Raw genomic sequence first — 25,300 nt, forward strand, 5'->3', positions numbered from 1 at the left:
TAACACAGGCAACCCCGTTGTAGCGGAACCGTCTGCTCCAGCAATTAGCTGACCGGCAGGGCTTCGGTAATTGGGACCACATAGGAATCTCAACACTGGGGGATGTCATGAAAGGAGCAGTCCTCAAATCCCTCGGAGACCTCCAAAAAGTCTCTCACGCCTTATACTCAATTCTATCAGTTCCTGCAACTGCGACATAATCTTCTCCCATATATTAAAAATGTGACCAATCTCCCAGAATTCAGCCTTCTGGAGGGCATGCTACTCATGGGGGATCTCGAGGAACACAAGATAACCAAGATCTACCAAACCCTAGTTACTAATAGTCCAACAACCTTGGATACTCAAATAATCACATGGGACTCAGATGTAGGACCAATTGACAGGACGACTGGGCTGAAGCTCTGCGACCACCACGCAAGGCCGCAATTTCCTCTCGACTTCGCCTTATTCAATTGAAATTCTTACAGGAAGCGTACTACACAGACTATGGACAGCAGTATTGATTGCATCCCCACTCTGCCTCCAATGCCAATCGGAAGGCACCTTCATACACACAACCTGGTCCTGCCCTACCCTAGATAGGTTCTGGCGCAGGGTACTCACCTGTCTGACAGAAGTATTGGCATGGGACAAACCCAGATTTAAGATAGTTAACACTGCTATGTAGTACAGAGGGCATAGGGGGTAACAGGTACAAAAGACAACAGTTATTCCTAGGTCTCACAGTAGCAAAGCAGGATTTTGCCTGGCAGTGGAAGGCTGAGGCTCCTCTCTGGGTTTCACAATGGAAGTTGGGCTTAGACTTCATTATGGGGATGGAGCTCCCGGTCTTTATTGCCGGAGGATGTCCACAGAAACACACCAAAATATGGTCAAGGTGGGCCACCTATAGAAACATTCCCCTGAAAACACATGATGCTGCAGAGAGTCTACTGGATATAGAGATCATAACATTTGTGTAGATACAGTGAATATGCAACTTTACCCATAGACATACTTGCCGATGTGTGTGACTCATTCTTTATTATTAGCAGAGGCGGGACAATGTTAGAGTTCGAATAATCATAATATTTTTCTATTGCAATGGGCCTTGTAACAGATTGTTCATTGAAGAATATAGAGTAATATCTGTACTACGATATACTTTGCCTAAGATGTATTGCCTCATGCCGTCGGGCCTATTATGGGTTTTAAAAATCAATAACATTTGTCAAAAAAAAAAATGAATAATATTAAGCAGAACTAATGAATATCTATATTTTTTAAACATTTATTCTACATGTTTATACAAAGCAATACACATATATAGGCACAGATCGATAATAAAAATAAATGCTTATATACAGAGGGATATGTTGTATATTTCTGTTTGTGTATGGTGGTTACGTGGGGCAGAGCCAGTTCTTGAGTAGTTTTCTGAAGATAATGTTGTTATCCGTGGATCTTATGTTGGGTGATTGGTTTGGCTGATTGAGCAGAGAAGGATGTGCCACCCATAGTTTTTTCTTGGACGTTGGGATTTTGAGGCAAGGTGCCACTCTAGAGTGGAGGTTCCTTCATTGAATGTGTTTTGGGATTTAATTCCTGATGAAGGGTGGTCCTGTTCCATGTATCGCTTTGTGGGTGATACAAAGCAGCTTGAATGTGGATCTTCTAGCAACCGGTAACCAATGCAGGGCTTTCAAGGCAGGGGAGATGTGGTCTTGTGGTTTTATATGCAAGAGTAGCCTGGCAGCTGAGTTCTGAATCAGTTGCAGTCTTTTCATGGTTGTTAAAGGTGATCCGTGGTAGAGGCTATTGGCATAATCGAGTTTAGACAGAACAAGGGAGATAGTAGGCTGGACATTGTGTGGAAATCCCAAATGAGGGAAGACTTGTTGAAGAGCTTTAATAGTAACAAAGCTTGATCTTGCTAGTTTGTTCACTTGGGCATTCATTGAGAGCTTGGCGTCCATGGTCATTCCAAGGTTTCTTACTTGCATCAATACTTTAGGTTTTTTTCCCAGATCATCAAGCCACGCAGCGAGCAGGTCATAACGTTTCCAAACGTCACATGCGAGTATTTCTGTTTTGGAAGCATTCATGGCTCAACGTCATCCATTGTGTTTATGCTCCTCCCGCAACCCAGAATGCCCTCCTTGGGGGACCTCTCTGGGGTGTTATTGGCCCTCTTGATTTGCATTGTGACTCTTGTAGTCACAACTGTATAATAGGATGCAAAGGACTAGAAGTCCTAGAATGGATTAACTACTCTCGCATAGACCTGGGAGATTTGAGAGCGCTGTACTTCATGGCTATCATTCTTCCACCCCGTGCCCATATGCTTTCAACTGTGCCCACATGCAACGCAGTTACCTCATCTCGAACCGACCCCATCCTATACCTAGCTGCCTTCATTCTAACTCAAGTACTTCCCTCTCACTTAGAGCTTTAAATGGGCCGGTACAGAGTACCGGCGCTTTTTTATTTTAAGACGGAGAGTACCTGCACTTTTCATGAGAGACGTAATACTTTTAATGGGAGAGTACCGGCATTTCTCAGAAACAAGCAGGTACTCTGGTACAGGGTACCTGCACTTCTACTTTTCCATTTCAAGCACTGCTCTAACTCAAGAACTGTCCCTCAGCACCCTATAACCACCACTACCCAATAAATGACAGCTCGAGCACCACACTTTAACATTCCACCATTAATCCCCTGCCCCTCACCAATTCGGTAGTCCCCTCCATAGTCTCGGGATCAGCAGGCTCCGCACTAAGCTCTCCAGACAGCTCCATCACGACCGTACATACATAGGAATCCTTTGGGTGACGTCTCGGTCGCGCAGGCGCCACCGCGAAAGAGACCCTGGACTGGCAGCGGGAGTGGAGAACAGGGCACCGAACAAAGCACTGAATACAAATCTTCCGTTGCTTAGAACAATTGATATGTCTAAGACATTTTAGTATGTGTTCAAAAAAACCGTAACCGTTTCAGTAATTTATAAAAACATATTTAGGTTACAATGTAAAACAAAACAACAAATTCTTACTTTAAAAATGTTTTTTAACATTTTTTACAAGTTTTTTCAATACATCCTAGATTTGATTTTGCCCTAAGAGGTAACTTGCTTTGGCCGCGGCTCCTTCCCAAGATGGCCGCTTGAGTGCATAGATCGTATCCGGCTCGCTGGAGGGGACTACGCTGCAGAGTTTATCTTCTCTTTCCTTTTCTTTTGGTATGGCTGCTTTGCTCATGCTATCAGCTTTTGGCGGGAGACGGACGCACCTGCGTACTTAGGGTTTCACGCTGCAAGCTGGTGAACTTCTGGCCATTTTGGATAGGTGTGCATCGTTAAATTGAGAATTAAAGTCTGGACAGAGTTCTAAAAAAAGAGTGTAAACTTTCCGAGCTATGGAGAGGGACAGTGTCAACGCTATTAATGAGAACAGGAAGGCATACATGCCAATAGACCCGATTCAGGCTTTATTTTAGTTGTCTCCCGCCTGAAATTGCATTTTCTACAATAGAAGTCAATAGGGAATTTTCATTCTCCCGAATTTTTAAATCTCCCACGTCCCTGTCGTAAAATATTGGCATGTATGGGAAGGTGATGATGATGCATGTCTTTGTTCACTTTATTTCTATATAGCAATCATTTGCCCGGTTTTTTTTTACTACTAAAAAGGTACATTTACTGAGCGGAGAATATGGGTACCCATGCAGACCGCTGTGATACAATGTAATGCTATTTAGCTTTTCACATGTATCGTAATGTCTGTGCAGTATTGTAATAAAAAAAAGTTCGAAAAAAAGGTACATTTTCCAAAGAATGTGAAGAAATCAAAGTTGCAACAAAATATCCATATAGTCAACGTCTCAGTAATCAGTCTTGTATATTGACCACTGTCTATGCCACGTCAGAGGTGTAGCAAAGATGCCATGGGCCCTTGTGCCAGCAAGGTAAATGGCCCCTTTGACTGCTGATGGTTAGTGAAAAAAAACAATTGCCGGAGCTAAGTGGCCATTGTGTCACTTCACCTGCTGCACCAATGGTAGCTATGCTCCCTGCTCCTTATCTTCCTCTTCCCTTTTGTACGGAGATTCAAACATCTCATCTCATTAGTTGTGATTCTGATCTGAACCTAATAAGGCAATGCAAACCTGTTATCCAATTGTTTCAGTAAGCCTCTATTATATAATAATTCATCTGAAGTTATAGATAACATTACCTGCAGCATAATCACAAAGTATAATAGCAACATCTGATTTTAGAGATAAAATTTTCATCAAGGATAATACAAATCTAATCACTTTAACTGGAAGAACTTACTCTTAATAACATGATTCCTAGGAGCGAAGAATGTACCTCTTTAAAGATTTTTGGATGGCATAATCCTCGCCTCCGCGTCCTGAATAGAAATTAAACTTTCCTTGCCGATAGCTAGGAAAGTTTACATTCAGTTTAAGGACCCGGGACAAATATTACCCATGTTCAAAGCCTACTTATTATCATGGACACTGGCTTAGAAATGAGCTTGAATAACAATTTCTCAACGGCAGCGTTCATAATATCTTCCAGTCTCCCTCCCACTACAGCCGCTCTAGATGCCATAGCACCTCATGCTAAATGTGCTCCAAAATATGAAACATCTACACTTGTCTCGTGCACTATCTAGCCCATGTGGCGCTGGATGGAGAAGAAACCACCTTGAAAGGTTTCTTTAGGGCAATCAGGAGTTTCCTCTCACCCAGCGGTCTTGTCTGTGCTGTCATATTCTCATCAGCCTTCAGACATCTAACCACACACAGCTGTGGTTTGTCTTCAAAAGATGGATACAAAATGGATCTGGGATTTTTCGTAGCTCTCGTGGCAAAAGTGAATGCATCCCCATCCAGCATGAATATACTCTAAGTCGGTCATACTATTTCTACTTGAAGCGGTTTCATTCTGCGTCAAGGATTCATTTCTCTCTGCAATCCCCCTCTCTTTCTATTATTGATATCTTGCATCATGCCAGTGGCCTAATGGAGCATTGAGCGGTTAAGCTTAGATATGCCATTCCCTTACCAATTACGATGAATAGGTAGGTTATTGACAAAACTCTTTTGTTGAAGTAAGATGTTATCGATTTGATTGCTTTGAAAATAGTGAGTTATTTCACCACTAATGAGGTGACAACCGACATATCAGCGGTCTGTGATGCTTTTAAGTGTACCATCAGGGTAGACTTATTAAGCATACAGTTTTGTCAGGTTGGAAAAAAGAGAGAGGAGATTTGCTCTTTACAAGTGGATGTAGATAGGGCCTACCAAGCAAGAGGCTCCAATAGCCAAATACTTTAGAAGATAGGTGGACTAGGATAAAGGAGAAGATAAGGGATTTCTATCTTTAAAGGAAGATAGTTAATAACCAGACTTTCCAGCAACAAGTCTATGAAGAAGCGGAGTTTATAGACCAGTTTTTAGCTTGGCGGGTCAAAGAAAGGGCAAATCAGAATCTAATTATGTAAGTCTGGAAGAAGGCAGAGGAATTTAAACAAGTTTTTAAAGAGTATTATACTAATTTGTATTTAGATGAACAAGCAGAGAACTTACGGCTGGAGCAGCACATTAACATTCTTTCTTAAAGATTCTGATTTATCTGCTTGACATATGAAGCAGCCTCCTATATAACAAATTCAGTATCTGAGAGGGAGATACAGGAAAGCATACAACAGCTCTCCAGATTTAAAGCCCCCGGTGAGGACGTGTTCGGTTCAGAATTTTATAAAACCTTTGCTCCCCCCTAATCGAACAGCTGACTAATCTTTTCAATCATTAGTTAGGGAGAGGATTGGTTCCGGACTCTTTTTGGAGAGGCGTCCTGATGAATTGTTTAAAACCAAGGAAGCAGGCAATGGACACGTAATGTTATAGTCCCCAAACACTTTTAAATTCTGAATATAAGATCTATACAAAAGGTTCAGTCAATCGGATCAATAAGGTCACCCCTCTACTTACAGCAGGGGATCAGAATGGTTTTATTAGTAAGTGGAACCTATATTCCAACAGTTATTTTATAACTGAGTTTATTAATTTGGTGACAGCAGATTCCATCCTGGATGTAATTATTTTGTTAAATACTGAGAAGGCTTTTAATATCGTAAACTCGAGGTCCTTATTTCAAATTCTAGGCAAGCTTCAGTTTCCACCCCATATTAGTAGATCGCACTAAGCGTTGTATCAAGGGGCCACAGCACAGTTAGTTATTAAAAACCCTCCAGCAGGGCAGATTTTTCAGAAACATGGTCCTTAACAAAGCGGCCCTCTCTCACCATTATTATTTGCCCTATTTATTGAACCCGTAGCACATCATATTTGTCAGAATACAAGTATTAAATCACCTTTATCATCCGTGTCCAAAATAAATTTGTACGCAGATGAAAACACTCTTATTTAACCCAGACAGTCCCCTAGATTGAGAGGGCTTTGCACTTGTGCCTGGGGGCGGGGGGCTATAAAATGAATGAGATTAAGACATTGTGTTTAATTGTTTAATGAATCTCCGGAAGTCCTCTCTCCTGTTTTGAAGGAAAATGATAGAGTAGGCTTAAAAAAAAATGCATTCAGAGGAGCCCGGGGAACTGTTTAATAATAATTTTAAACACTTGGGGCCTCATGTAGGTAGCTAAATACCGTTCGGTAACGGCCGAAATTCTGTAAATATCCCGTTACCGACCAGTATTTAGCTATTTCAGATGTAGGAGGCATATTTCAGGATTCGGTAAATTACCGAATCGGTAAAATTCCGATTGGGTAAATACCGAATCCTGAAATCATATGTAGGGAGCACTCTAAAGAGTGAACATTAGGTTTAAGAATTTGTTATTTACCACCAAATACAGGTTGGTGATAAATAACGAATACCTTGCAAAAAGTAATATTTAGGGCATGTATGTGCGCCACATGTGCACACATGCAAGATTCAGGGGTGCAACAGGGTGCAACAGGGTGTCAATGTGACACCCTGCCACCCTTGAATATGCTCCCCCCCATTACCGAATCGGTATTTACCGAATCGGTATTTACCGAATCGGTAATGGTGAATGGCTTCCCATTGATTCCTATGGGCATCCAGGCCCATAGGAATCAATGGGAAGGTATGCTTCATTACCGAATCGGTAAATACCGACTCATAATTACCGAATTTTTCCGATTCGGTAAAATATACCGAATTATTACCTACATCACATTTACCGATTCATAAATACCGAATCGGTAAAATTCGGTAATTATGAGTCGGTAAATGTGATGCTACCTACATATGGCCCTTGATGAGGAAGGTATTTAACTATTGGAAATATGGCAAGGCCTGCCTTTATCTATATAGGCTGTATAGCAATAATTAAAACTTCAATTTTACCTTTGATTTTGTTCCTCTTCCCAATCCCCAGTCAGTTTGAGGCTTCTTTTCTAAAGAAGAACTGGAACAGACTATTACATCTTTTGCCTAGCTTCAGAAATGCCCACGAGTAGAGCTGAAAGTCTTACAAATGACCAAGAGTGAGAGTGGCTTGCAACTTCCAGATTTTCAGAATTACTATACACCATCTTTTATTTTACAACTGTGTTGTTTTTCAACTCGGATCTCCAAAAATGGTAATTTTATTCTTCTACTCGTGTTGAAGAATTTCGATGTAGACAACCTCTAATGGTGTATTAAAATCCCTCAATCGCCCAATAAAGTAAGATATAGGACTCTCAATTTCATTTGATTATAAGACAAAAATGTTTTACTAAATATAAAATCCCTGCGATCAAGCTGACACACTGCAGTACTGCCTACATTTTTCAACAAGTTTGACTGATGACATGATAATGAAAAGGGCGGACTTATCAATCGTAAAAGTAGGAGATTTTTATGAAGGTCCTAGCTTCAAAACACCCCAAATTCTATTTTTAGCAAAAGAACTTTCATGCGAGTTCTCATTTTTTAAAGTAGGCCCAAATCAGCAGTATTTTGCGAAATCTGCGTGGGATGGCTATATAATCTTCTAAGAGTATAGTAAGACAATTGTTTTGAGAAAATAATGTTAATTTAAGTCTGAGCTATTGGTATAAAGAGCTCTACCAGAATTCAGAAGCAATTTTGGAGACAATTAGCTCAAAATAGGAAAAATATACTGGGATTCAGTAAAGAGAAGCACAATGGAAAATGTATGTTGATCTCAGATATTCGACTTTTATAGGGTCCAATTTCCAACGCCTGGCATTTTTTAATGGATGGATGTTTTACCTCACTCCTAGAACTATGAATAAAATGTGTTCAGTTTTGCTCAAAACGAGCCCCAAGTGGAACCAGGAAGGGGATTGACTATATATGTTCTGGGCTGGTAACATTCTAGAGACATTCTGGAGCGGCGTGTTTCAGAAAGTAGGTATCACAACAAGGAAGACTACTGAACCCCCTCCAAAAAAGTGGCCCTCCTAGGTGTAGTAGATTTAGGGAGGCCAGAGCAGCAAGGAACTAAGCACTTTGTATTTATGGCCATGCTATCAGCCTGCAGCGTGAAGGAGCGGGTTGCAAAAATACAAACGGTCAGTCAATAGGAAGGTTGGTACTAGGCTGAACTTAATCGATCATCCTCATGTTGTGGAAAATTGAAAAACCGGGCTTGTTAGCTGTATGTAGGCCAAAATTTATAAAAACTGAGCACTGGGACTGTTTTGAAGCTTAAATGAACTGCTATTAGACCTGCTCAAGGAGAAGCCTGGTATTAGGCAAAATGTAATCAATCTTTCTCAGAACTTAGGGAAGGAAAAAACGCTACTCTCCCTGGGAACGATGCAGCAGGGGCAGCGGCTGTGGGCATGACGGCAGAACTACACAACTCTTTCTGTGAGCTTCCCAATGCATCCGCACCCAGTGGCGGCTTCTCCGGTATGGCGGTAAAGCATCGACCCCCCCATGCCAGCACTAAAAAAAAAAAGAAAGAATAATAAACGCTTGTTTATTATCGTTTTATTTTGGATGTCGGAGCCAAGGCTTAGGGGTAGAGCAAGAGATGACAGGCTGGTGGAGAGGTGTTTTGCACTGTAATCAGTGTGCATGAGGGTTTGGCCGGCTGTCTCAGGACGGCCAAACCATCATGCGCACTGAAGCTCTCTTCAACCTGAGCTGCGTTGCTGGGTTGGAGAGAACAGGCACAGGCTCCCAGGTTACCGGGGAGCGCAAATCCACGGCACTCGGGCCAATCTTGACACTGCTTTCATGCAGCGTCAGGATTGGCAGCAGGGGATTCTAGGATCCTGTGCCTGTAGCGCACGGAACCAGATCAGAGCGTGAATGCAGGTAAGATATTTTTAATTTTTTAATTTTGTTGTCTGTCCCAGGTTTCCCTGCTCCCCCTGCCAGCCACTTTGACCAGATACTGGCCGCTACGGTTCGCACCCCTCCTTTATTATGCTAAAAGCTGGCTTACATAACATCAGGTTCCCTTCCTGCATCAGTGGCTCTTGTGATGTTATCAGTGTTTTGCCTAAACTAGGACACTCGCCTTTTGCTCTCACTGGTACCAATCAATCATCCTCCCAGGGGTTTCAAACTACTCCCGGGCTCGTCCGAGGTCAGTACAACCTCAACAGTATGCCTCCCATGATCCACATGCCTCGGCGTGGTACAGTAAACATGGCACCTTGGCAGATAGTTGTGTCGAAAAAAAATGGCAAAAACAAGCGTCACAAGCTCATCCACTATCTCAGCATGGTACATGAGTTTTCTGCATGCATTTTACTCATGTACACTGCCTAAGCTAATTAACCTTTCACCTCACAATGTCTTCCGCACACCATTCCCTATATACTGTACACATGTCATCAGGGAGAGTGTTTCTAGTCTTGAACGTTTAACTGGCTCATCATTGCTGTCAAGTCTGGTACTCCAAAAAGTTTAATGAAAGCTAAGACTACATTGCCCACAATGCATTAGGCTGTTAGCCACAAGGAAAACTGGAAATTCTCTGTAATGACATGGAGTGAGGTGGTCATGCTGCTTACAGCACCAAAATCTTAATGTCCTGGTATACTATGGGACCTTTTCTCCTGTAAATTTCAGCGTGTTTGACCTGCTGAAACTTAAAGAACGGTTTGTTGTTTATCACACCTGGTAATTATAAGGTGTGATTAACATTGCACGATTTGCAGTTGCAATCCTTGCTCGAACAGGTGCTTGTGTGGTGATCACAATTTAACCTACCACTGTAACTAGGCCTTTAGAGCCAAAGCCCAAGCAGAGCATCAAAACAAGAATGTAACTAGAAGGTTGGCAGGAGTTGTAGCACTTCTATAGCACTTCCCTACCTCAAGCTGAGGCCCCAGAGCTCTTGACATAGCCCTGGGCCACATTTCCATTATGCCAGCGTAATTCGCAAAATATCAGGAAATTTGTATTACACTTGTTGCATGAAATTCCTGAAATTCTGCCATTACGCCCGGTAATTATGTCAAATTATAGTGCAGGTATTGTGCCATCGTGGGGCCGCGGCCCAATGTACCGGAAAATGACCAAATAAAATTTGTTTAAAAAAAAAAAAAATTATAGCGCAGGAGCATGAGAACAATGCAAAAGAAGTGAGTTATTACTATATCTGAAGTGCATGGATGGAAGATGGGTGTTGGTACTATTCAGCTACATCTTGAGTGTTGGTGTTGTGGAGGTCTGGAAAGTGTACTACTGAAATGGTACAGTCACAGCTAAAATGTTTTCATTTGCTTTTGTGTTTACACTTTGGTAATTAGTTAAGTTACAGTTAAGTTACCCTTGGTATAGGTCCACTCTCTCCCCGAAGCTCTGCTGTGCCGTCTCTTGCCTCCAGACCCCGCCCTCCTCCATGGGAGGTACGAGGCTGCTGTCCGCTCCTGCTGCACGCTCCAACTGGGACCAGACTGCCTGCAACCACCGTAACCTTTCTCAGCCGTTTTTTTAATAATTTTTCCCTGTTGTGCCACTGTTATTGTGCCTATCTGTGTCTTGCTCTAATTCCACCACTGTTTTTATTTTCTCGTGCCTGCCTGTTCCTTTTGCCTTTTGCCGCTGCTGCCCCTGTGGCCCCTCCCCCCCGGAATTCCCCCGCTCCCACCTCCCCTACTTAATGGTGGCCGCTGCACGGTTGCGCAGGGGACAAGCGCAGCGGGCGCACCGCTGGCACGCCGAAGGCTCACCAAAGGCAAGCCCGCCTGCGCCCGTCCGCGACTCGACCGCAGCCAGCACCAGGAACCCTGGACCTCCCACTACCCATCGCTACGACACCACCACCCTCCTGGCACTCAACCCTGGAAGACTTAGAGAATGCCAACAGGCCTCGCCGAACACGACCCATGGCCAGTTCTCCTGCCTCCACTGCCACCAGACCCTCACCGCCACCCCGGCCTCCAACACCGCCGACACCAGCACCGGCGACACCCTAAAATGTATCCTCCTCAATGTGCGCTCCGTACACAAACACGTCATGGAAATCTGGAACCTGCTCGACTCTCTCTCGCCCGACATCGCCTTCTTCACAGAGACCTGGACCAACGCATCCTCCACCCCCAACATAAGCACCGCCATCCCAGACGAATACAAGATCCAGAGAAAAGACTGCCCCAACCACCCAGGAGGGTCCTCGCCATCGCCCACAAGAGCACCCTCCGCCTCACCACCTCCAGCGAAGCCTTCCCCTCTGTCGAACAACTGCAGTTCCAGATCCAGACCACCCCCAAAGCCAGGAACCCTCGTCTACAGACCCCCAGGCCCCCGAACACCCTTCGCCACCACCATCACCGACTTCATTGCACCCCACGCCATTGCATCAACAAACTACATACTCATTGGAGACCTGAACCTCCACCTCGACAACCCCAGCGATCCCAACTCCACTATCCTTCGTGACAACCTTGCCAGCATCGAACTTAAACAACTCGTCAACACACCGACCCACAGAGCAGGACACACCCTCGACCCCATCTTCGCGGCAGGAAACAGCATCCAATTCAGCCACACAAGGCAGCTGCCATGGACCGACCACCACTGCGTACACTTCGCCATCAACAAACCAAAGGCACCCAAACCAGCCCCACGCCCACCACGAAGGAACTGGCACAAGGTTACCGACGAGCAACTTAACTCCACCCTCACCCGAGACAACCACACCTGGGCACCCAACGCAAACGACGCAGCCAGAGAACTCCACACCTGGATATCCGACTGCATAGACGAGCTCACCACTCTACGCAACCCCGACAGACAATGCCCCAGGAAAGCCGCCTGGTTCACCACCGCTCTCCAAGAAGCAAGACGCAACTGCAGATGCCTGGAGAAGAACTGGCGAAACACCTAGACAACCGAAAACCACACCACCTACAAGGACGCCATGACGGACTACCACAACCAGATCAGAGCCACCAAGAGGAACTTCATCCACAACAATATCCTGGCCAACTCCACCAACTCCAAGGAACTTTTCCGTGTCATTCAAGAATTCACCAACCCACGCAGCGAAGCCACAGACATCACCCCATCCCAAGACCTCTGTGACAAGCTTGGGAACACCTCAAGATCAAAAACCTCTACAACAACTTCATTGACCATCCACCAGGTGCCACAGATGGCCCTCTCGCCCCCCAGAAACACCATCCAGCCCACCATCTCCAACTGGACACCGATCACGGCCGAAGACACCGCCTCGACCATGAAAAGCATCCACTTGGGAGCCTCCACCGACCCCTGCCCCCCTCACATTTACCACAGAGCCGCGGCTGCCATCGCACCCGAACTACAACGCACCATCAACACCACCTTCAAAACAGGCACCTTCCCAGACGACTGGAAGCACGCACAAGTCAGACCTCTGCTCAAGAAGCCCACAGCTGACCCCACCAACCTTAAGAACTATCGGCCCATCTCGCTCTTCCCCTTTGCAGCCAAAGTTGCAGAGAAAACAGTCAACAGGAAACTGACACGATTCATTGAAGAGAACGCCGTCCTCGACCCGTCCCAATCCGGATTCCGAAGCAACCACAGCACAGAGACTGCCCTACTTGCCGCCACAGATGACATCCGTACCCTCCTGGACCAAGGCCACTCAGCAGCCCTCTTCCTACTCAACCTTTCAGCGGCCTTCGACACCGTCTCCCACCGCACACTAGTCGCCAGACTAAACGACGCAGGCATACAAGGAACAGCCCTGGACTGGATCCGATCATTCCTCATCGGAAGAAGCCAAAGGATCAGACTCCCACCCTTCCTCTCCGACCCCACGAAAATCACCTGCGGAGTCCCACAGGGTTCATCCCTGAGCCCCACCCTCTTCAACATCTACATGACCCCCCTCGCAGCCATCGTCCGACAACACGGCCTCAACATCGTATCCTACGCCGACGACACCCAGCTCATTCTCTCCCTCACCAAAGACCCCACCACTGCCAATCTCAACTTCCAGAAAGGAATGCAAGACGTCACAGTCTGGATGACCAACAGCTGCCTGAAGCTCAATGCCGAAAAGACAGAAGTCCTCGTCCTCGGCACCACCCCTTCTGCATGGGACAGCACCTGGTGGCCGACTGCCCTCGGAAACCCACCTACCCCCTCAGACCACGCCAAGAACCTCGGCATTGTACTCGACTCATCACTCACCATGAACCAACAGGTCAACACCGTCACCTCCAGCTGCTTCAACACCCTTCGCATCCTCCGCAAGACCTTCAAGTGTATCCCCCCTGAGTCAAGGAAGACAGTCACCCACGCACTCATCACCAGCAGGCTGGACTATGGAAACGCACTCTACGCCGGCATCAACAAGTCCCTACTCCGCAAACTCCAGACAATACAGAACACCGCCGCCAGACTCGTCCTCGGCATCCCCCGACACGAACACATCAGTAAACACCTACGAAGTCTTCACTGGCTCCCCATGGAGTAAAGAGTCACTTTCAAAATCCTCACTCACGCCTACAAATGTCTACACAACAATGGACCCAAATACCTCAACAAGAGAATCAACTTCCACGTACCCAAAAGAAACCTCCAATCTTCTAACCTCGCACTGGCCAAAACCCCTGCGCATCCACAGAGCCAGAGCAGGCAGAAGATCCTTCTCTCACAATGCAGCCAATACCTGGAACGAGCTACCGGCAGACATCAGACGCGCCCCCTCCCTAATCACCTACAGGAAGACCCCCAAGACCTGGCTCTTCGGCTAAACAGATCTGAGGACACCCCCCCCCCCCCCCTCAGCGCCTTGAGACCCTCACGGGTGAGTAGCGCGCTTGCAATTCCCTGATTGATTGATTGATATTTCCTGTCCTTATGTGTAACACTTAATAGTAAACCCTATCACTGACCTCACGAGAATGCAACACTCATATAACAGGAACAGGAAGTAGTACAATCAGTGACTATGAGACGAGGAATTGCATACACAGCAGCAGAACTGACCAGAAGAAGCCATCTTTCCTCAGTAGATATCGGCATCAGATTCATGAATCAAAAAGAAAAGGGGGCTCTCCTAGCACCATGCCCCCATGCAAGCACCACTACAATGTTTTCTGCCAGCATTTGCTCTTTTCAGGTCATCTGGTGACAACAAGTTCCCTGCAAGCACTGCTATCTCAGGGAGGTATTGAGGGGTGCACAAGCTCAGAACGGAACAGTCAACCAGCAGACACAATAACTTCAATGTACAGCTTAGCGCTTGTGTTTTAGGAAAATAATGTACTTTTTAATAATACAGCAACAATGTGAGAAAATGACATGTTTTGCAGGTTCACCCACATGTTCTTCTGAATTTTATTGCTGGTTATTAGTCTCTGTGCACTTGGGCACTGCACTTTACTAAAACATGTAGAAATTGGCTAATCCCTGATTGGCATATTTAACTCTCATATAGAGCCAAATTTTATGGTGTAGAAATTACACTCATAGCATGGAAAGCTAAATGCCACCCGTGGACTGCAGCATTTTATTGTGCCATCCACTAGTGTGTCACTGGAGAATGTGACTTCAGGCATACCTTTGTAGCCTGACTGGTGCAATTTAAACCTGCAGCCAGACCTTTAAAAAAACGTTTGAAGGATAAAAGTTAATTATTAATATTAATAAATCACCCCTATGTAGGCCTTGTAACCCATGAAGTAGGGTGCATGGTATTTAAAAATGAGATATGTAGAAATGTAATGTTCCCTTGTTCCCTCAGGCACTAGGTCCCTAAACTATATTCACAGTGGAAGGCTCTGGCTGTCTTATAAGGAAAACAAGAGAACAGATTAAAATAATTATTCTGCTGTCTCATGTTTGAGACTACCTACACGCCAGAAAGCAGTCCAACCTCTATTTTTAATACTTTTTGAAAATCCAATTCAGTGGTGAAGTTAGATTTGTTGTTGTTGCTGCAGACAGATGGTGGGGCTCCAAGTTCAAGGATACCTTGCGCCTGGAGGTGCCGCCATCTGCTCATGGGGGCAGGACTCCACACCTACACTATTTGGCGAAAAAGTCAAAACATTTCTCACTCAAAACAACCCGAAAAGTCCTACAATATACATGCTGCCAAAAATCCATAAAGACCTTCATAATCCACCTTTCCGTCCAATAGTCTCAACTAAAGGCAGCATACATGAACCAGTTGGACAATTCCTCAATCGCTACCTCCAGCCAAGTGTAATAAAGATGAAAAGTTTCATTCGTGACACCACCGACTTCTTGACAAAATTGCAACAAGTTCAGATATCAGACATGAAATCCACTTTACTTTGCACGATTGATGTTAAATCATTATACACATCCACACCCCATCAACTCAGCATTGAAGCAATTGAACAAAGATTACTACAGACAGATTTGGATCAAGACTTACAATTATTCATTATGGAATTGTTATATTTTACCCTCTATCAAAGTTATTTCACTTGGAAAGACCAGTGGTTCCTCCAGCTGAACGGCACTTCAATGGGCAATTGTGCGGCACCGGCGTACGCAAATATTTATATGAGCCAATTTGAAGAGGAAAACATACTATCTAAAGAGATTTGGAAAACTCACTCTAAACTGTTTGTGATGTTCATCGACGACATTCATCATATGGACTGGACCATACACATTACTTAAGATGGCTTTACATGAACTCAATTCAATCAATGACAGAATCCAATTTACATTCGACATCCAACCAGATCAGATCACATTCTTGGATGTTCAAATTACTAAAACCCTCAATGGTTTTGAGACTGATCTTTTCAGAAAGAAAACTGACAGGAACAACATTCTCCACTACAACAGTTTCCATCATCAACCACTCAAGAACCACCTACCATACTCACAACAACTACGTGTCAAAAGAATAGATTCCAATCCAATCAGACTCAAAGACCGAACACAAGAAATGGTATCACGATTTGCTGAGCGAGGATATCCCAAAATGATCTTAGACCAAGCTCAACTACGATGTCAAACTAAAACATGTGACGAACTGATGAAAAATACACCATCTAAAACCGAATGGTAGTAGTGTCTAAGTTCTCCACGCTCAGTCATGCATACAAAATGATAATCAAGAAACACTGGACTATTTTAAGCATGGAACCAGATTTCAAGAATCTGTTTGCTCAACCACCAATTTTTGCATACAAAAGACAAAATAATCTGGGAGAAATATTGAAAACTACTGGGAGAAATATCCAAAACACCACATTTAAGGGCACTCAAGCATGTTACAATTGTAATAATTGCAACAACATCATCCCGGGAACTAAGATGACACATCCAAGGAAAGGCACTATCATCAACTTAAAAGTTTCGGCTACATGCGACTCCAAAAACTTAATTTACCTTTTGAAATGCCCTTGTGGAATGGTTTATGTAGGAAAGACTGAAAGGAAAATCAAGACAATGCTCAATGAACATAAGAGCAACATTCAGTAGCCTGTCACTTCACAGAACACAGACATAACATCAGTCAGTTGAAATACCTTGTTTTGGAAACCATTGATAAAATTGAAGGAAGAGATAACACCAACTTCCTACTTCAAAGAAAAAAAGGTTTGGATTTGAAAATTAGAAACCCTTAAACCTCACGGAATGAACGACAGGATGGAGTTCCAATGTTACTTATAACACATAGACTCATTCAATTAGTAATTCTGGTTATTTACAAATTTATACTCAATCCCATGTTTTTTGACTGCATACTTCTCTTTTCTCTTTCTATGAATTTGATTTACTCTGAACATTTCTTTGTAATGATCTTCACTGATCTTTTCACTTGCTGCACATTGAAATCATAAAATAGTATGAATTAAACGATCTTACATACGCAACTAGCTTGCGATTATTATTGGCAATCCCTACATTGAGCATTCACTTGGATTTACCTTGATGAACAGATTTACTATAGTCGTAAATATAAGTTTGTTTATTGTTGTTATCCGTTATTGAGCACTTTACATAGGTGTTTTAACTTTCACCGCACCTCTTACAAGATGGCCGACACTGCCGGAGGCACGTCTATTCCAGTCCTATTTTGTTGTCCATCAGGACACACGTAACCTCTAAAAAACACCCATTAGTCTGGGCGTTCTTATGATCTACTTCACGGAGATTCTTGATATCCTGCCTGCACGTCTATTCGAGATTCACAATACACCGAGTAAGTTTGGATTCGCGAGACTAACAATTTATTTTCATTAAATGTTCTTAAGCACATTGTATTGAAGGTTTATACTTCGATTATATACAGGCTACGGGAACTATCACGCTTTAATAGAGTCACGCTGTTCTTTCAGAGCACGTTTTCATATGGTCTGGTACTTACCCATGTTCCCTACTCTAAAACGACCGACCCTGTGATTATGGATACCATTTCCCTCACCCTCAGAGTAACACTTGTGAGACCATACAGATAGTTTTACTTTTTGGATTAGGGGGGAGTAATCCCCCCCCCAGGCCGTATTTATTAACATTTAACAAAACAAATTAAAAAACAATATATACAGAATCTTTACTAAGAAAGTACAGATACATTTTGACAGTCAGATATTCCATGGCTAACCTTAACACAGTCTAATACACAAGACACTCCTGCCGTAAATCTATCAATACATGTTATTTACTTTCTGCGTGTCCCCTCTAGAGCCTACGGCAAAGTCAATGACTGGCAGCTCCCCCGGTCCCCATGTACTAATAAGGTTGCGCAGGGGGTTACAGCTTATCGGATGGATACTTTCCCCCGGGCCACCCCTACGCCCTGTGCCTTACATTCCATTAGGTGGGGGCTGCAGACTTCTGCACAGTGGTGCCTTAATGAGCATGCGTGTGCGGGAGAGGCCCCAGGCCCACTGGGAAGGATGACTCCCCCGGCCCCCGCACCCTGACAGCCTACCTACCGGCTGTCACTACCCCCTGGAGTTATATGGTGCTGACCGTTGAGGACCGAAGATTATGCTTACCCATCATGACCTTCCCGCCTGACCAGAGACACTCTAAATACGACAATATCTAATTAAAAGAGAAATTCGAAGTTGTGCTTTATTTATACTTTACTACAGAAACGCTGATACCATTGCTTTTGTTCCCTGCCAATACTTTGTTAAAAAGGGGGCAAAATAATCGGACACAATACCCAACCCTGAAAAAACCAACCTTCAAACAATACCTGTCTTAGGGGATGGTGGGTGGGCAAAAAAGAAAGACACGTTACGGGCCCGCAGATCCTATCTGTGGGGAGCAAGAACAAGAGACTGTTCTGCTCCCCACCACCTCTTTTAAAGAGGGCGCCCAGGCCGACCGGCTGAGACCGGTCAGTCTGGACGCTAACAAGACGTTTCTGCGCCGGAAGCACTGGAGTGCTTCCGGCGCACAAACAAACTTGACACCCTATTGGCTGATGCGGGGGGGGGGGGGGGGAGGAGAGCCGCGTCACTCGCTGACGCGGCCTCCCCCCCCACCCTTCTGGGAGGCCGGGGACTGGCGCGCCCTAGTCAGCCCGCGCCTTCTACATATGGTCTGGTACTTACCCATGTCCCCTACTCTAAGACGACCGACCCTGTGATTATGGATAACATTTCCCTCACCCTCAGAGTAACACTTGTGAGACCACACAGATAGTTTTACTTTTTGGATTAGGGGGGAGTACCCCCCCCCCGCCAGGCCGTATTTATTAACATTTAACAAAACAAATTAAAAAACATTATATAGAGAAACTTTGCGCAGAAAGTACAAATACATTTACAGATACATTTTGACAGTCAGATATTCCACGGCTAACCTTAACACAGTCTAATACACAAGACACTCCTGCCGTAAATCTATCAATACATGTTATTTACTTTCTACGTGTCCCCTCTAGAGCCTACGGCAAAGTCAATGACTGGCAGCTCCCCCGGTTCCCATGTACTAATAAGGTTGCGCAGGGCGTTACAGCTTATCGGATGGATACTTTCCCCCGGGCCCCCCCTACGCCCTGTGCCTTACATTCCATTACGTGGGGGCTGCAGACTTCTGCATAGTGGCGCCTTAATGCGCATGCGCGTGCAGGGGTGGCCCCAGGCCCACTGGGAAGGATGACTCCCCTGGCCTCCGCACCCTGACAGCCTACCTACCGGCTGTCACTACCCCCTGGAGTTATATGGTTCTGACCGTTGAGGACCAAAGACTATGCTTACCCATCATGACCTTACCGCCACAGGCCAGCGTAGTTGCCCGACTACCTGGACTCCCCCTCATCCTCTAAGAAGGTCATGCACTGCGCCTTACACTCTCCACCCAAGCTAGGATGTCCTCTAGGAAAGCCTGATTCCCCTTATGTGAGAGGTGGACCCCGTCCTGAAGAAAAAATTGCTCCCCCTTGATGTATCTGTGTCCTATGGGCCCTAGTCTAGGGGGCCGAAATAGCTTATCAAATTTGTTGTTGATCCGCTTTACCGCGTAATTCAACACCCTCACTGACTCACCCCCCCTCCAGTGCGACCTGGGAATCATGTGTGACCATGCTATTATCGACTGGGGACACTGCCTTGCTAGCCATCCCACTTCCGTGAGGAGCTCCTTAACCAGCACTCTCCTGCCTAATCGGGCCAAGTCGTTACCCCCCAAGTGGAGGATCCAGATTGCCGGTGGTCCCGTACTTGCTTTCAAAGCTCGGTTCACCAACTCCCTGAATTGACCAACGCACAAACCACCCTGACCAAAAAAGGATACGTTTATCCCTAGCTGAGTGGCCCTAGTCTTGGCAGCTTCTGCAAAGAAATTCTTCAAACGTCAAACATATGAGTGCCCTATTATCCACACATGTTGATCCTCTTGGTGCGAAGAGTAAACTTGCGCCACCATGTTTGCTGTTTGTCTGTCACTCGGCGCCCGCCGTACTACTGCTTGCTCTTGCGTTCTGTGAATGCGAAAGAGTCCAGACTCCTCTCCTGAGTCACAGGATGAAGAAACTGCAACTGACGACGAAACAAACAAGAGGGGGGGTAAGTGCCTTGCCATGCTGCCATAAAAAACACACAAAATTCCATGAACGGCGTCAAGCGCCTGTCAGCTAGAGACACTGACGCACCCCCTTTCCCTGAGTAACAGGGAGAAAGAAAGGGGAAACCCCCCGTTTTGCACCTAACAGTTGGACAGTTGCACCGTATTAGAGCATGTGCACCCGCACATATCTCTTGAAAGAATTAGAAAACCACCTACCGATCCTTTTGAGACGCTCGTCCCCCAGCCCTCTTGCTGCTGCCTCGGTGGCTGCTCCTATCCTAAACGAATGAGTCCCGAAATCGGCAGGGTCCAGCCCGGCACTCTTCAACGCTAGGAGCATGACTTTCCTGAACTGAAATACCGTGAGTGGTGACCCGTCCCCATGTATCAAGAGAGGCCCTCCCTGAGTGCGTGCCCATTGGGCCATGAAAACCTCAAGCCTGTAAACCGGGCAGCATTGTGTGTTCCCTGCTCTGTGTAGTACTACGCTCTCACCCTTACCTTCTTGATCGGTTTTTGATTTCCGGATGGAAATCAGCACAGAATCTTTCTTGATGCTAACGTGCCCTATTTGCAGGCCCCCCAGCCAATCTTCCTTATTCCTGGTGACTAACTCGCCTACCCTAAATGCACCATAAAATGCAATGCAGAATGCAGCTTGAAACAAAATGACTTCGTCTAAGGAAGTGCAAACCCGCTGCAGAGCCCCCAATAGTTTCCCTAGTGTTTCGAAACCTATGGGTCGTCTGACATCCAGCTGCCCTCCCTGCAAGCGTTGCCACCCTTTCAGCGCCTGGCGTACTATGAAATTCTTTGTGGGATCTCCCTTTCCTTTCATTTTTGCAAAAAACTATATGGCTGAAATATGCCTCCTCGCCCCAGCAACCGTTCGCCCCTGATCTCTCATGTACACCAGGTAGTCAACTACAGATTCATGGTTATGCCATTTGTGCTCCCACTGGTCCCCCAAGAACAAGCAAAAAGACCCAAACGCCCCTTCGTAGGCACTCCTGGTTCTGGGCGCTAGGCTTGCTGCCACGAGGTTCGAACCTCTGGGGCACCAAGCTGCCACAGATGTTCTGGGAAAGGTGATGGGTGCGCTGCTGCCTCTGGAATATGTGACCTGAAAGCCTGCATTTTAAAACGAGACAATGCGTCAGCCGCGTGGTTCAGAATACCTGGCACGTGTTTAGCTTTAAAAAGGACATTCAATTTCATGCACTGTAACACAATCTCCTTCAACAACCGCAGTATCATGATACACTTGGCTGTTTGGCTATTCACGCAGTCTACTACTGCCATGTTATCTGTCCAGAATATCACAGACTGGTTTTTTAAAACCTCTGCCCACACAATCAGCGCCACTAGAATTGGAAAAAGCTCTAAGAAACTTATGTTGTTGGTGATTCCAGATTCCTTCCACCAGTCTGGCCAACGCTGAGCTACCCATTCGTGCCCCAGGATGGCCCCGAAGCCCTCGCTACCTGCGGTGTCAGTCATGATGCCCAAATCCGGGCTGGACTTAGGTGGGCTGGGCCACACTACTTTCCCATTAAAATTGCGCAAAAACGTCTTCCAAATCAACATGTCTTGCCTGACCTCGCCGGACAGCCTGGTGTGGTAATGCTTCTCCCTGAGACCTGACATTGCGTGCGCGATAGAGCGAGAGAAAGGGCGCGCCATTGGGATTACGCGTAGTGCAAAATTCAATTGTCCCACCACCTGCTGTAGTTGGTGAAATGTAACCTTCTCTTTCCTGAGGCAGTGTTGCAACGCCGCCCCGAAATCCTTAACTTTGTCAGCGGGTAACCGTGAGACCCCTTGGACAGCATCTAATTCAATCCCCAAGAATTCGATTGTTGTGCTTGGGCCCACCGTTTTGCCGGGCGTCAAAGGTACCCCGAACTCCTGCATTAATGCACAGAATTTTGACAATGCTGACCCGCACTCCCCAGATTGTGGCGCCCCCAGAAACAGAAAATCGTCCAGGTAGTGTAGCACCCAGCGATGCCCTGACACCCGTCTAAATGCCCATTCCAAGAACGAGCTAAATTTCTCAAAGTAGGTGCAGGACACTGAGCACCCCATTGGCATGCATGTGTCGACATAATACTTCCCTTGGAATTGGAAACCCAGTAAGTAAAAATCCGCAGGGTGCACTGGTAGCAATCTAAATGCAGACTCAATGTCAGCTTTAGCCAGCAAGGCCCTTTGCCCCAAAGACCGAAGCATGTCTACCGCTTGGTCGAATGATGCATATTTCACGCTACAAAGTGTGTCAGAGATGGCATTGTTTACTGAAATCCCCCTGGGCACAGAAAGATTGTGAATCAACCTGTATTCGCCTGGCACTTTCTTAGGCACTACCCCTAGAGGGGAGCACAGAAAATCCTTCATTGGGGGGTCATCAAACGGCCTGGCCACCCTACCCAGGCTCACTTCCTTAAGGATTTTTGTTGCTGCTATGCCTACATTGGACCTCACTGACAGCTGGTTCTGGCAATGCGCCACCCCTTTGTAACCCGGGGCCGGTATCCTGAAACCTTCTACAAAGCCCTCCCTGATTGTCCTGGCTGCCTCTGGGCAATTGTAAGACACCAACCAAGGTATCATAGTGCTAATGTTAATAGGAGAAATAGCCTTCCTTAGCAGCAGGTTGCTATTCTTGCTTTTTCCCCCCCTCTGCCTCTGGACGTCTTGTGACACCTGGACTCTGGGTGGGATGCATTACCACAGTAACCACAGGAACGTTTGAACCTACATGTGCCTGGCGCTCTACTGCATGTCCGTTTGTTGAAGGCAAAACAGACGCCTTTCTTTCCATTTCTCCCTGGCTTACCCGTGAACCCCCCCGTGTTACCGGCGGGGCTTGTCTTATAGGGCTGAGACCACCCTCATCAGGTACCTGACCCCGCCCACTCTCACCTGTCCTCTGCACCAAATGTCTCAGATGAATAAACATGTCTGTCTGGCTCCATCTTAGGGTTGGATCCTGCGCTTTTGCCCTTCTAAATTCCTTGTCATACTCTTTCCACCCGTCCCCACCATCTGATAACACGCCATTTCAGATCCAACCTCTGGGAAACGCTCTAACATGACGGCCATGAATATAGTGAAACCCTGTATCCAGTTGGCCAAGTTCTCCTCAACTCTGTACTTCAGGACTATATTGGACCATTCTTTGTAGTGTGTAAATTCATTGTTCCTTTTCGCCTCTTCCCTGTCTGCCTCATCAATCAAGAGGGAAAACATGCCAACGTACTCCCCTCTCCAGATCCTTTATTTAGTCTCCTTTGACAGATGCCGCCCCAACTGTTCCCTCCCGGAGCGCAGCTCCCCCAGACCCAGCGGAGGTAGTGTTGCCCACGTACCTGCTGGTGCTGCTGCATCAGCCGTCTTGCCCGCGTCTGTATTCTTCGCGTTGCTGTTACTCTCCCGGACACCTTCGCCACTGGGGGCTGGTGGTGTGGGAACAGGTGCGCCCCCCCCCTGCCGGTACTGCCGGAACCTCACCACCGGGAGCTGGTGCTGGGGCAACGAGTACTACGCCCCCTGCCGGTACTGCCGGCACCTCGCCTGGCTTTCCCTTTCCTAGTTCAGCCATCAATTTCTTAGCCCTTTTAATGGCATCCCCCCGCCCGTTGTCGCCCCTGCGGCGTGTGACTAGTTCCCTACCATTTCCAGCCAGGGGAGGACTACCGCTAAATTGGCGGCTATGTCTGGTTCAGCTGGGTGTGCTCCGCCCGCCCCCTCCACTGGGGGGATACTGGGTTCACCCATGGGGGCCGCTGGCACAGTGTCCCCATTGCCCCCATTGCCCACGGGACCCGGCGTGTCTACGGGTGGGACTGGGTCACCTGCGCCCCCTTTACCCTGGGGGCTAGTCGCGGGTGTGGGCTCACGTCTTGGCGGGACGGCTGCCCCTTTTCCACCTGGCTTGTGCCTGTACCTCTTTGGCGGTGGCGGGGAGTAGGGTCTTGGTGGTACAATTGGTCGCCTACCCCTCCCCTCTGGGACCTCGGGACCCTCCACCTTATCCTGCAACCTGATGAGAGTCTGCCCCATGACCTGGACTTGCTGCATTAAAGCCTCCAGGAGGACGTCCGTGCGCGATCGCTTCTCGTGCCGCCGGGCCGGAGGGGCCATGGCTAACAGAGGTATATGGGACCTGCCTATTCGCGAAACCGTAGCCCCAGATAGGTGACTGTGTCACCCCTTACCTGTGGAAGCAGCAGCAACCAGCCAACCTTTGCACCCACGCAACCAGAGCCACGACCTACCGGCTAACCCAGTAGGCTCAGGTGAGCCGCCCGCTCAAACCCTCTATGGCTCCCAGAAGCGATGAGATGCTGGCTAGCCAGTGCCGCCCCGACGTGTCCCGTCAATTAACACCAGCGGGTTCGTTGGAACTTTGACACGTCTTGTCCTTTCAGAAATGGTGAAGCTGTGGAAACACAAATAAAGACCAGTGGCGCTGCGCGACGTCCCGCTAGCTTATTAAACCTCCCACTAGTGGTCGCGCTTTATGACCCCTGCAGAACACTTCTACTGCCCCCCCCCCAATAACACTGAGTAACAGTGCCTTGACAATTAACCCCTTCAGCGCGGCACGGATTACCACGCCGTGCTGAAGGTTCTATTGAGCGGGCGGGGCCGTGACGGAGCGGTTCCATCATGCGCACAGCGCAACCGACGCGCATGATGGAACCGCTCCGTCATGCGCATTGAAGGGGTTAAGGGTGGGACTGTGAAGCAAGAGACCCGCTGCACAAATGATGCTTAAACAGTGTTTAGAGGCAATAATAACGAAATTTCAATTTAAACAACAGATGCTTT

General features: G+C 46.6%; 1 protein-coding gene across 1 annotated transcript in view; it reads right to left on the reverse strand.

The window, feature by feature from the left end:
* The window catches only part of L3MBTL2 (L3MBTL histone methyl-lysine binding protein 2), a 344,052-nt gene extending 341,226 nt beyond the window's left edge, over positions 1-2,826 (reverse strand). The window contains exon 1 of the mRNA XM_085601042.1: positions 2,712-2,826. Coding sequence (XP_085457168.1) covers positions 2,712-2,780 — 69 coding nt within the window. The 5' untranslated portion in view covers positions 2,781-2,826. The remainder of the gene's footprint in view (positions 1-2,711) is intronic.
* Between the last annotated feature and the right edge of the window lie 22,474 nt (positions 2,827-25,300).

Source organism: Triturus cristatus, chromosome 4_2 (assembly GCF_964204655.1).
Source record: "Triturus cristatus chromosome 4_2, aTriCri1.1, whole genome shotgun sequence".
Lineage (NCBI taxonomy): Eukaryota > Metazoa > Chordata > Amphibia > Caudata > Salamandridae > Triturus > Triturus cristatus.